This window comes from Chiloscyllium plagiosum, unplaced genomic scaffold (genome assembly GCF_037043375.1).
Source record: "Chiloscyllium plagiosum isolate Xiang-an unplaced genomic scaffold, Cpla_swu_hap1 HiC_scaffold_2, whole genome shotgun sequence".
Classification (NCBI taxonomy): domain Eukaryota; kingdom Metazoa; phylum Chordata; class Chondrichthyes; order Orectolobiformes; family Hemiscylliidae; genus Chiloscyllium; species Chiloscyllium plagiosum.
The window spans coordinates 121342321-121356531 of NW_028270140.1; the positions used below are offsets into that span (position 1 = coordinate 121342321).

General features: G+C 38.9%; 1 protein-coding gene across 1 annotated transcript in view; it reads left to right on the forward strand.

Moving 5' to 3' along the window:
* Positions 1-13937, forward strand: part of iqgap2 (IQ motif containing GTPase activating protein 2) — a 360882-nt gene extending 346945 nt beyond the window's left edge. The window contains exons 35-38 of the mRNA XM_088000344.1: positions 203-363; positions 515-658; positions 9379-9487; positions 11507-13937. Of these exons, the coding sequence (XP_087856470.1) occupies positions 203-363; positions 515-658; positions 9379-9487; positions 11507-11620 (528 nt within the window). The 3' untranslated portion in view covers positions 11621-13937. The remainder of the gene's footprint in view (positions 1-202; positions 364-514; positions 659-9378; positions 9488-11506) is intronic.
* The last annotated feature ends 274 nt before the right edge of the window (positions 13938-14211 follow it).

Here is a 14211-nt window from a genome sequence, read left to right on the forward strand (position 1 = left end):
TGCAGGATTGCTTGACTTCACTCTACAGGTGACCGTTTGAAACGACCATGTTCTCATGCCACATTTGCTCAAACGTCACTGTTGCCCCTCCTCATGTAACCATATTCGAAAATGCTTATAATGATCTGGTTAAAATATGACATTTTAGATCTATTTAAATTCTAGTTAAGTGAGCTTAACTGAAATATCTTTTGTGTTTCAGGATATTCGGAACCAACGACGGTATCGTCAGCGTCGCAAGGCTGAACTTGTGAAACTGCAACAGACTTTGGGTGCACTTAATTCAAAGGCCAAATTTTATGAAGAACAGAATAATTATTACAACACATACATTAAAACCTGTCTGGACAACTTAACAAGAAAGTACGCAAATGATATGGTTCAATTCAGTGATATGTCTATATTTAATGCAATTCATTAAACCACATCATTAACATTCAGACAGCCTTCAGGTACTACTTTGTGAATCACTTAAATGATCAAATAATAAAAGATTTTCTTTGGTGAATTACAGGAATGCCAGAAGATCAATAAAATTAGATGGAAAAGGAGAAGAAAAGGGTAACAGAAAAATGAAACAATCAACTTTACGCTACACAGCAGCTCGCCTGTATGAGAAAGGGGTTATTCTGGAAATTGAAGGACTTCAATCTAACCAGTGAGTAACTTTCATTGAAAAGAATATTGAATCATCAGTCTGCTGTAAAATGTCACAGTACCACGGAATCTTGGTGCCTAGATACTGTATCTACATGTTTACTAGCAACTTGTTACAATGAGGAACTATTGAGCAGTGTTCTTAAAATATCTCGGTGATGTAACTCAAGGCTCATAATCACTTCTCCGTACAACTTCCACTTATCTGCAGATGAATGTTTTCATGATTATCTAAGATTGCACCGTTCTAAAGGATGAAGAACATTATGAGCAATAATTATAACAGGTGTGGAAAATGAATCGATACTCCTTCATGAACTGAAAGCGCTGAATTTTAACGACTGATGGCTTCAGTTCTGCATTTTATCAATCTACTCTCGATTGTCATAATATAGAGAAATACCTGGATGTCTCCATTTTCCTGATGTATTAACTGCCCATTCAGTGCTGTGGTCAATGACTAATACAGTCATCTGGACATTAGTGATCACATCAGTGGGAATTCACATCCAGGAAGTTCTCATGTTGTACTTAGTGTTTGGTTTCATTTGTCTGAGTCAGAAGATGTGGGAGCAATGCTGTGGGTCAAATGTAACTTCTAATGGTTGCATCCCTGCAGAATGTTGTCTTGCATATACTCAAAGGATGTTTAGACTTATAAACTAGGACTTGTGTGATTAATTAATTTATAAACTCAAAATGACTGTTCCTTTCTAAACCATTTAATGTAAAATCCTCTCTTTCCCCTTCACTCATTACTTTAGGCAACTAATGTAGGATGTGACACCAATAAGGCTTTAATCAAAGATGTTATGTAGTGATGTCTACGTTAAATAGCTTTGGAGCTTATCAACACAAGGAACAATTCTCAATTTTCATAGTCTGGAAGGGAGCCATTCATACCTTTGGCTCTCTGAAAGAACTATTCAACGAGACACTATCCACCATTCTTCCTTATAGTCCTGCATGATTTAAAATAACAAATCCACTTCCTTTTTTAGAAAGTTGTTATTGAATCTGCTTCCACCACCTTTTCTGATCGTATGTATCAAGTAATAACGTGCTATTTTTTCTTTTAGAAGCTCTTGTCCTTTCTACTCTGTTTCTTGTATAAAATCTCTTAAATCCGTGGCCCAATTGTTGACTCTCATGTCAGTCGAAGTTTTTTTTTCCTGTTTGCTCTGTCATAAATTTTATTGTCTCTGCCAAAGCTCTCTTTTAACTATTTCTGCTCGAAGGAGAACAATCCCAACTTCTCTAGTCACTCCCCAACCCAATATCATGCTCACTTGTGGAAAGGTTATCATACCTTTGTTCTGGCTAGCTTGCCTTAGTTATGTGACTCTGCAGTGGGTGACTTTGTGTGCAGTCTGGCAAGCCATCAAAGACACTCTGAAACATGGTGTCAGAGTGGTACAGCTAAGAATGTCTGGATTTTCAGAGCTTCTAGAAAGCTGGCTAAACAACCAACATGAAAAAAAGTTATTAAAAATCGCAACTTGAAACTTTGACTATATGGGATGAGTCAAGGTGGCTGTGCACTTTCCACTTCCTGCTGCTGTGGAATGAATGGAGATATGGGGTAGAATTGGACTACTTTCAACTCAGTGCAAAATTGATGACATTTCACAGAATTAGTTTAAAAATCTTTATCATTATAAGAATTTCAACCTTGCTCTCAATCTGGGGAAAGCCTGCTACAAACCCCAACTTAGATCTCACTGATGAGCAGAAAACCTAGATAGCCGAGATTTTACAGGCTTTTAAGACATACTTTGAGTTGTGTGTGTTCAACATGAAAGCTCAAAAGTAGGAGGAGACTGGTCATCCTTGTTGACCATACTGATACAACTAACTGAATGCTGAGAGTTCAGAAATTGAGATGAAGTTGTCTTAGGCATCTGCTGAGAAAGCAGGAATTGCTTCTCAAGGAAAATATCAATAATAGCAGAAGCTCTGCCATTGTCACTTAGAAATTCCAAGCACAATGAGGACAACAGAGGGAGGGAAAAAGGAAAATATATTTGCAGAAAAGCCAGCATAAAGATTGAGGCTAGAGGCCTGGATATAAATGTTACTGGAGGCATCATACAAAGCAAAAGGAAGCACACTCCACACCAGGAAAGCAATGTTCTAACTTCAAGAAGCTAAATCAATTTAAATGGCAAGTGTTCAGCTAGAAAGAAGGAAAACAGAGAATGTGGCTAAAGAGCTATCAGCTGATGAGTGTAATGAATTACTTTACACCATACAACACCTTGACAATATGATAAATGTTTAATAAGTGTTAGAATGATAAATGCAGGAGAGCATGAAGGAAATGTGAAATGTCAAGCACTGGTTCTTCATGGAACATCCATGCAAATCGCACCAAATGGGCACCAGGTTGTGACCAATTATGAAACTCACAAGTAACATTGAAGCTATATAATGGAATGAAGCCAAGAAGCTAAATGAAGTTGCGAGCTCAATGTAGAAGGAAGGATGAACATCCGGAGTTCCAGAAAGTAAACATTAATTCAAATCCACTCCTTCCAGCTAAAGCAAGCCTATAGCTTGGACTAGTAACCCTAAGCATGCCAGATCAGATTTGCAATATTTTGGCAAATAACTGACAAGCATTTCCTAGAAGATTGCAAAAATGGTTTTAGAGGTCTTGGAAGCCTTCCTCCTGAAAATCACTCCAAAGTGGGCAGCATCTGACATGGAAGGTTTCAGGTCATGGAGTCATAGTCATCCAGCAAAGAAACGGACCCTTTGGTCCAATCAGTCCATGCTGAACATAATCCTAAACTAGGTAAAAACAATGACTGCAGATGCTGGAAACCAGATTCTGGATCAGTGGTGCTGGAAGAGCACAGCAATTCAGGCAGCATCCGAGGACAGGCAAAATCGACGTTTCTGGCAAAAGCCCTTCATCAGGAATAAAGGCAGAGAGCCTGAAGCGTGGAGAGATAAGCTAGAGGAGGGTGGGGGTGGGGAGAGAGTGGCATAGAGTACAATAGGTCAGTGGGGAAGGAGATGAAGGTGATAGGTCAGGGAGGAGAGGGTGGAGTGGATAGGTGGAAAAGGAGTTGGGCAGGTCGGACAAGTCCGGACAGGTCAGGGGATCGAGTTCCGGAGGTTAGAAACTAGGATGAGGTGGGGGAAGGGGAAATGAGGAAACTGTTGAAATCCACATTGATGCCCTGGGGTTGAAGTGTTCCGAGGCAGAATTTGAGGCGTTCTTCCTCCAGGCGTCTGGTGGTGAGGGAGCGGCGGTGGAGGAGGCCCAGCACCTCCATATCCTCGGCAGAGTGGGAGGGGGAGTTGAAATGTTGAGCCACTGGGCGGTTTGGTTGATTGATGCGGGTGTCTCGGAGATGTTCCCTAAAGCGCTCTGCTAGGAGGCGTCCAGTCTCCCCAATGTAGAGGAGACCGCATCGGGAGCAACGGATACAATAGATGATATTAGTGGATGTGCAGGTAAAACTTTGATGGATGTGGAAAGCTCCTTTGGGGCCTTGGATAGAGGTGAGGGAGGAGGTGTGGGCGCAGGTTTTACAGTTCCTGCGGTGGCAGGGAAAAGTGCCAGGATGGGAGGGTGGGTCGTAGGGGGGCGTGGACCTGACCAGGTAGTCACGGAGGGAACGGTCTTTGCGGAAGGCGGAGAGGGGTGGGGAGGGAAATATATCCCTGGTGGTGGGGTCTCTAGTCTCACCTGCCTGCTCCTGGCCCATAGCCCTCCAAATCTATCCTAAACATGCATTTATCCAAACGTCTTTGAAACAATGTAATTGTGCCCACATCCACCACTTCCTCAGGAAGTTCATTCCGTATGAGAAATATCCACTGCAAAAAAAAATTACCCTTAGTGTATTTTTAAATCTTTCTCTTCTCGCCTTAAAATGGGCCCCCTCATCGTGAAATTCCCCATCCTAGGAAAAGGACAATTAACATGAACTCTATCTATATTCTTTATTATTTTATAAACTTCTATAAGGTCGCCTTTCGACCCTCACAATTCCATCCTGAAAGACCAGACAGAAGGGCTGGAAAGGAATAACCATGGTAACAATGAAAGAAACCTGGAAAAATGAGAACCTTTGAAGAGACCATTTGGTGACTACAACAACCACTGAAGAGTTTTTACCACAACTTTCAAAGGCAAAGGTCTTGCCCCTTATTGTGAGGTAGAGACACTAGCAAGTGAAGGTGGATGGAAGTAGCAGTTTTATAACTACATTCTGGATATGTTTGGGAGAAACAAGTTGGTTACACATGCCACTTGGCATTTCCACTGTCGCAGAAGAGTATTAATGCAGACACCAAGAGTTAGTCAGTGAGATCCCCACCATAGAAGCTATTGTGGGTGATCTGATCATCTGTGGATGTGGAGATACAATGGAAGAGTCCATCACTGACTACCATCAGAATCTAGTCCTAATCCTGGGGAAACTGACCAAGTGAATCAGAAATTGGACAAGAAAAAAAATGCAACTGAAGATGCCTGAAATCGCTTACTGATCTCAGTCTTTGCCTGTACTACTACATAATGAGAGTTCCGGCAGAGATGCAGCCACCATCTGATGACTGGTCTAAGCAGTCCAACAATTCAGTGGATTTGAGTGTTATTTTGCAAAGTTCTTGTCAAATCTGTCATCAGAATGAAAGCCTCAGCACAATCTCATTGGTGTAGTGGTACTGGGGAATAGATGTGATTTTCACTCGAATCAAACCTGTACTGTTAGCAACAACAGTGCAGACATATTATGTCAATAATGAAGTCATCTTGCAGTGTATTGCCTATGAGTCATGGTTTGGACTTGTATGCAGTAATAACAACCAGTTGTATTTACGCAGAACATCATGGAAACAAAATGAGCATATTGTCTTTGCCTGTGAGGATTTTAATCAAAAGCTGTTCAGCAGAGAGAGAAAGAGATATTGTAATTGGACCATAATCCATTCAAAGTATGTTGCTAAAACCAGTTCAAAGTATCTGCAAAGCATGTTGCTTCATTTACAGAGACATAATTTGGATATGAAATACAAAGCAGGGAAACTGATGTACATTGCCAACATGTTGTCAAGAAAGTTGAGGATGGGTGTGTGAAACCCTTTTAAATTCATTGGAAAGTAACTGCTCGACATGTTTTAGAAGCTTTCAAACCATTCGAGACAATAAATCTGAAAGATACCTGTCTTTCTCAAATCAAACAAACAAAACAAAGCCGACAAGATGCAACTGTCTGAGTGCTACATGAAGCAGTAATAAAAGGATGACCTCAAAGCAGGTCAAATGACATCCTGTACCAAAGATGTTGAGAAAAGCAAGGCTGAAACATATCCTTGCAAATTATCAAGGAATTGTGTCTTGGTTGAGGATGGCAAAAGAAATACTCCATTGGCCAAACAGAAACAATGAGATTTCTGATCACATTACCATGAGCACTATTTATAACATTACTTATAAATATTTGCTTATGACACATGATATCCCAGACAGACAGTGGATGAAGCTTGAAGTAGACCTCTTTACTCTCTCAAGAACTCATTTTCCTGTCACTATCAGTCTAACCACTGTGCATCTGAATTAGCTAACCTCCAGTGAGAATATCTGAAAGCACACTTTAGTCGCCACTGCATTCCAGAAATTATGATGAGTGCCAATGGCCCTCAATTGAAAAATAAAGAGGTCATAAAAGATTGGGAAATTCAAAAACATACCTCATCTCAGAACTCTGCCAGCTAACAGGAAGGACTGGGGCATCAGTGAAAATTAACAAGAACATCATAAAGTAATAGAGCAAAACCAGCAAACACGTATACAAGTATTGGAGAAACACCTACTGAGAGCATGAAAAGTAGTCATGGAGGTCTACAGTCCCTTTGGCCCCAATCTGCCAACTAGTTTTCACAATTAAACTATTTGCCTGCATTTGGTCCACAGCTATCCCATCCATGCATCTCTCTGAATGTTTCTTAAATGACAAAATTGTACTCGCTTCGACCACTACCTCTTGTATCCTATTCCAGACACTCACCATCTTCTATGTGGGAAAAAGAGTCCATCTGGACTCTCTTGTATCTCTTCCCCTCACCTTAAAACTATGCCCTGTATTTTCAGACCTCCCTACCACTGAGAAAAGCTGTTGTCTATCTACTTTATTTATACCTGTCATAATTTTATAGACCTCTGTAAGGTCACCCCTCAGTCTCCTATACTCCAGGAGGAAAACGTCCCAGCATGACATTAGTTGGATCACTGTTGGAACACTGCATTCAATTCTGGTCTCCCTGCTACAGGAAAAATGCTGTGAAACCTGAGCGGGTTCAGAAAAGATTTATAAGGATGTTGCCAGGGTTGGAGGGTATGAGCTATAGTGAGAGGTTAAAGAGGCTGGAGCCATTTTCCCTGGAATGTCAGAGGCTGATGAGTGACCTTACAGAGTTTTATATTTTAAGAAAATGAGCATGGATAGGGTGAATAGGCAAGTTCTTTTCTCTAAGGTGGCAGAGTCCAAGACTAGAGGGCGTAAGTTTAAGGTGAGAGGAGAAAGATTTAATAGGGACATAAGGGGCGACGTTTTCACGCAGAGGGTGGTGTGTGTATAGAAATACCTGCCAGAGGAAGTGGTGGAGGCTGGTACAGTTATAACATTTAAAAGGCATCTGGATGGGTATATAAATAGGATGGGTTTATAGGGGTATGGGCCTAGTGCTGGCAAATGGGACTAGATTTATTTAGGATATCTGGTTGGCATGGACAAGTTGGACTAAAGGGTCTGTTTCCATGCTGTACATCTCTATGACTGTAGTGGCTCCTTATAATTTGAACCTTCCAGTCCTGGTAGCCTCCTAGTAAACCTTTTCTGCACTCGTTTTCTCATGCAATAATATCCCTTCTATAGTAGGGCAACTAGAACTGTCACAATACTCCAAAAGTGGCCTCACAATCATTTTGTACAGCTGCAACAAGACATCCCAACTCATATATTCAATGCTCTGACTGATGAAAGCAGGCATGTTGAAAAGCAGCCTTCACCATCCTGTCTACCTGTGACTCCACTTTCAAGGAGTTATGAACCTGCATCCTTAGATCTCTTTGTTCAGTAATGCTCCCCAAAGCCCTGCCATTGACTCTAAGTCCTTCTTGGTTTCACCCACCAAGATGCAAAATTTTGCCTTTATCTAAATCAAACTCCATCTCCCATTCCTCTGCTCATTGGCCCAAATAATTAAAATCTCGTTGTGTTCCCAGATGACCACCTTCACTGTCCACTATACCACCAGTCTTGGTGTGATCTGCCAAGTAACTAGCCATATCTCTTATGTTATTATCCAAATTAATTATATAAATGAGAAATAACAGTGGGCCCAGCGCCAATGCCAGCGGCACACCACTGGTCACAGGCCTCCAGTCTGAAAAACAACCCTCTGCCACCACCCTCTGTCTTCTACCGTCAAGCCAATTTTGAATCCAATGGCTAACTCTCCCTGGATCGCGTACTGAACAACCTACCATGCAGTTCCTTGTCAAAGGCCTTGCTAAAGTTTATGTAGGCAACGTCCAATCAACACTGTAAGCAAACTAATCTTCCAATAGCACGCAAACTACTGAAGCCAGGATTAGTAAGAGGCATAAGTGAGAAAAATGTGAAACAACAGCCAAATTTCACGTTGTAAAACCTGCCAAGTCAGCTGAGCATTGAACAGCCAGTCAGAATGCAAATGTTCGATACACTCAACAAAAGTCACCCCATGTGGCCACCTTAGGCCTGTTTTAGAGTTTAAACCTCGATCATTGTGGCAAACGTAATGATCAGATATATTGATCAAAAGTGCAGACAGCTCCATAGCAAAAGCAAGGGAGAAGTGATCTGACTATCTGCACACAGGCGAGAAGGACCAACACAGGAATGACATTCCCCAGAGGAGGCACATCACCCATGAATCAGCAATTCATCAATGACAGTGTGTATGCCTACCGTTAGGATACCTGCATAATTTAAAGACCAAGTATGCAATGCATGAATGGCTTTTTGATGCAGTGGTAGTGTCTATACCTCTGGATCAGAAGCCCAAGTTCAAGTCCCATCTGTTCCAGAGGCTTGGCATAAGAAATCGAAATAGGATAATTAAAACTGCCTGTGCAGAGATAATGAAAATATAACTAACTAGAGTTAAGACCATGTTTAGGTAATGAATGATGCTCTTTGGGATCATGCATGTTGAGTAACATATAACTTATAACTGCAAATGATGGTGCATGCAATTTTTTTTTAAAAGGGATGAATGTTTCTTATGAAAAGCACTTTTACCCATTTTGTACTGACTGGTTTGCCATAGTCATGTGACCTCTATCTTCTGTAGATGCTTTTTGAGAGCAGTTTGTGAGAGCCATTAAGAACACATCATTTGAAACTATTTACTAAATCTTCTGTTACCTCTCGAAGGCTTTCGTATCAGTTCTATAGTGTGGTGTCTGTAGCTGAGGATTAATTAGTCATTTTCAAAGATATACCGTTGAGTTTGTATGGGCTTCAATGGAACCAAAAGCTGTTTTTTTAATTTTTGGCTGCAGCCAAATCTTCGTTTTATAGAATAGTCATAAAATTTCTCTTTACCATGCAAATTCTAGTAATTTTATTAAATTCCGGGGATCTCCTCTTCACATTAATCATTCTTGATAGCTATTGAATTTACTTGACCTCTCAATTCTGTTCACTCTTTTATTAGGTTCAAGAATGTCCTCTTTGACATCACACCAAGTGAAGAAGTGGGAGACTTTGAAGTCAAAGCAAAGTTCATGGGAGTAGAAATGGAAAAGGTTCAACTTCATTTTCAGGTGGAGAATGGAGCCTTTAATTTACTACAGTTTTGTGTACAGTTTGGCAACTTCTGGAAAATTTGGCGATATCATAAATCATGTTTGTATATTAATTTTTGGGCTTTTGGTTTCAGATGGGGTAGTAACAGATGTTTTTTGCCAGCTCTGAAAGTCTAACTTCGGTAAACTACCCTGTAATGCATCAATGTGTGGTACTTTTGAAATATTGTAAACCATTGGAAGAGTGATTTCCAACATGCAAGTGACAACAGTGCCATTAGGTTATCATGAAGGGCCCTCATGCTCAACTTCTCCCCACACCTGAGGTGTGGTGACCCTCAAAGTAACCTACCACCTCCTGATAAGAGAGCAGCTTGTGGTGTGGTAGGGTTATGGTGACTTTACCATTTCCTTTATAAGCACCACCCTGTGCCACATATTTCATTGGTTCATACTGGATCAGATACGTAACCGATGTTTGTGTTTCCATACAAAGGTGGAAGCCACAAACTGAGCTGCTGTAAAACATTCTGAAAAGGTACCATTGTATCTTTAAAGAAACACACTTCAATCCCCTAAGTAAGGATTCAAACTTTTATTCTTACTGGCATTAGACAAAAATTTATTTGTTGCAAATTAGCATTTTAAAACATGACTGATTCCATTTTGGTTTATGATCATTCTCTTGTTGAATTCCTCTTTCTTTTCCTATAAAGCACTCTGTTGCAGCTACTTTTTAATCTAATCTTAAAACATACCTTTTAAGATTCAAACATGAGGTAATCCTAAAGATAGTAAATGTGCAGATTCAGTATTTGACTGTGACACCAGGTAGTTAAAGCTCAAGGGCCTCTGTCATTGTCATACAACTACCCCTAAATTCAAAATCTTACCGAGTTAGATCTGCCGAATAATTTTTTAAAAACCAAAGGTATGGGTTGTCTTTTTCAATACAGTGAGTGCCACTGTGCCACTCGCATGGATTTTCCACGGGAAGTACAACTCTTCCACTCAGCTGTTCCCAAATAATGGACATCAGGGAGTGGAAACAAAAAGAACTGTACTGGGAAGCTATTCTGGAACCTCACTTGCTGCCTAAATGCTATTTCCTTACAAAAGTTTTATTGACTTCTCAAATGGCTACTGTACTTAACTGTTAACTAAGTATAATATAAAAGAGATAATATGATATGCACAACCATACCATGTTAAATTTTTTTAATCAGTTTGGCAAAGATTCAGGGAACATTTGATACATGCTATACTGTTGAGGAAATTTAAATGTGTGTAGATTATTATAGCGCCACGTCTTCTCTTCCTCTCAAGTTTTTTAGTTTAATTTAATTGTAAAAGAATGTGAATTTCTTCTCTCATATGAATCGTAAAAGAAGAAATTACAGTTTATTAACCAGCGTATTCCAGATTAATCGCATGTAATTTTTTTTAAGCAAGCAAACTAGGGAGGTAATGGCCTAATGGCATTATTGCTAGACTATTTTAATCCAGTGACACAGGTAATGTTCTGGGGACCAAGGTTTGAATACTATGATGGTGGAATTTGAATTCACTTTTTTAAAAAAAAATCTGGAATTATGAATTTAATGGCCACAAAACCACTGTCCGGAAAAAAAAACATGTTTTCTCTAATGCCCTTTCGGGAGGGAAATCTGCTGTCCTTACTCAGTCTGGTCTACATGTGACCCTGGCAATGTGGTTGACTCTTAACTGCCCTCTGGGCAATTAGAGATGGGTCATAAAAGCTTGACCAAGCTAGTGACTCCATCATCCTGTGAATGAAAAAGGACTGCTGTTGCCAGTCTCTCCTGTAACATTTCAACCGTAAATAATATGGTCCTCTGGTTGTCAAATGATATTGATGGCACATTACTCAGATTATAACTGTCACAAGCTGCATTTGTTTTGCTCTGCTGGTTCGTTCGGTTATCACCACAGACAACCTGGCAGTATCTGGATAATGTTTGCTTATTTTGGATTTACAAGATAAAGGGACTTAATAAACACATGTTATTTTGACAGGACCTGCTGGAGCTGCAGTATGAAGGCGTGGCAGTCATGAAGATGTTTGGCAAGGCGAAAGTCAACGTAAACCTGCTAGTTTTCCTCCTGAATAAAAAGTTCTATGGAAAATGAACTATTCACACTGGCAATTCTGACTGTCAAATACACATTAAATTCTTTCCTTTTCAGTAATTAAACAAATATTAAGTTCAGTCAACAGCAGGGTCACAAAGATATTTAAAATATCTATTGTATTTTTTTTAAGGAACACATATCATTGTATTGGACCAAATTGATTTCTGCTGTTGTACTTTCTGCATTAGAACCAAGCTGCCTTGGTGTTATCAACAGTTCTCAGCTTTGATTTCTAATTTTAAGAGTTGATACAGGAAAAATATTGTATAAGAAAATGGGTGCAAACTGATGATTTGCTGTTGAGTTAAATGTTTTATTGAACACTGCACTTAATTATAGTTTTCAAAAGGTAATAAATAGAGTAACCCCTGTTTAAAATACTCTTAACCAGTATAAGAACCATGGAATCCAGATACATTGTGTGTTTCCCAGGCAAAGGTTTAATATATTCCTTAGAGATTTCAACATATTTGCAACCAATTTTCTCAGTTCATGATCATAATTGTGTTCTAGATCTTCTGGCCGTCAGACTACAAATGGCTTTTTCTAACAATCAAGGAGGAAGCAGTGTATTAAGTGGGCTGCTAAAATTATGAACACAGAACCAGCAGAAAAATGCTATTTAAATCATGTGATGGTTTTGGTTAAGTGCAAAACAGTTTGCCTTTTACATCTGCCTGTCGCTTTGCCTGTAGATAAGAGACTCTGCAAATTGCCTTCTTGCCTGTAATGGTCTGAAGAACATTTCAAGTTTGGTTTTGTTTTGACAAGGTTCATATTCAAGGACAGAAACAGAAATTGCTGGAAATATTCAGCAGGTCTGGCAGCATCTTTGGAGAGAAAGCAAAGTTAATGTTTTGTGTCCGCAATATTAACCCTGATTTCTCTCCACAGATGTTGTCAGACCTGTTGAGTTTTTCCAGCAATTTCTGTTTTTGTTTCTGATTTCAAGCATCCACAGTTCTTTGTATTTTTCCCCCAAGGAAATGCCTTAATTCAAATTTAGACTCCGTGATACAAGGTGTAACTCTGTATCCAGAATCATCCACTCTGAAATTTTTCATGCCTGATTATTCAAGTGTACTTTTACCGAGTGACAATACCAAGTCTCTCAATTCAGATAACCATATGTGCATATCTACAACGCATCTACAATGCTCATAATATCTTTACATTTCTATATATCACCATTCAATGAAAGCTTTATAACAGAGAAATTCAACTTCAGGAAAAAAACCGTATCTGTCAGAATAACTCAGGTCTAAGTTGAAATCTAAATATGCTGCTTACACAGGAAGAAAGCAATACTTACAATTGAGCTGTGCATTACAAATTTCTACAGAATGTTGTCCACTGAACTGAATAAACCATCTGACTGCCACAAAACTCATTTGTGTTGATAACAATAAACTTGCTTAACTAGCAATTAATTCCATGGATCTTTCAGAGCAATAATTCCTTATGACTTTGAGTGTATTCTAATGAGGTGTTACTTGATGCTCCCATTTGTTACATGCATGTTAGTTTGAAATTTTGTTTGTGATTACCCAATTATAAAAGTATAAAATACAGGCACGGATTAAATTCTATAATCTTTTGGTGATTATCTTCTAACCTGAATGTTCAACTTTGTTATCAGAGCAGACATAGCTTTACCAGCTGGTGTAATTGAGCAGATTACAAAAAAAACTAGAAATGTAGAATTTAAACTGCGTTTGCTATTATCTTTATTCATGAATTTTTTTAGTTGTGATTTAGAAACCATCTTCCTGAACGCTATAATTTTTAATATTGATCTTTAAAATAAAAGTGATAGAACAATGGCTTCACTTTCTGCATAACTGGAGCAAAGCAGCATTGATCTGACCTCCAAGCACAAGTGTTTTCATGTTGCTTACTTAGTTTAAGAATAATTAAAATTAATCATTTATTTAAATAGTTGGCTTTAAATGCAGTGTACAATTCCAGTTATGAAACATTCCATTAAAATGTTCAATGTAAAAAGATATTTTATGATTTATACATTACAAGATAATATGCACTACTGCCTAATGGCCAAAAATATATTTCCAGCCAATGTGTACTACCTGTAGTATGGTATTAAAGTAATGATTTGGCTCTAGTGATTGATTTATGTATGTCAGTTCAAACCGACACTTTGTGCCTTTTGTATGTAAACTGCTCTGTCCCCATAGTGTTGGCTATTTATAGCTATTCTTTTAAACCAAAATATTGGAATCTTATTTGACGACGTTGATTTTTCAATGGTTGTCTGCCTTGTCAAATGGTGTAAAATAAATCTTCCTAAAGAGTTTGAATTTTGTCGGCTTTTTCTTCCAATGCAAAACACCAGTGGATCTCTTTGTGATAACTTATTAGTTTTGCGACTTTGTTTATTCGCATGAGGTTTCTTGCTTAAGTATGTTTTGATTTTAAAATTACTTTGTTGTTCTGTCACTGAAGGAGGTATTTGTCATCAATGTTATCGTTTACAGTAGGAGCCACATAACACATAACACATTTTTGATTTTTTTGCGACCTAACTTTATATTCAATGTCAAATTAAAGCAGGTAATTTCAACTCCGCT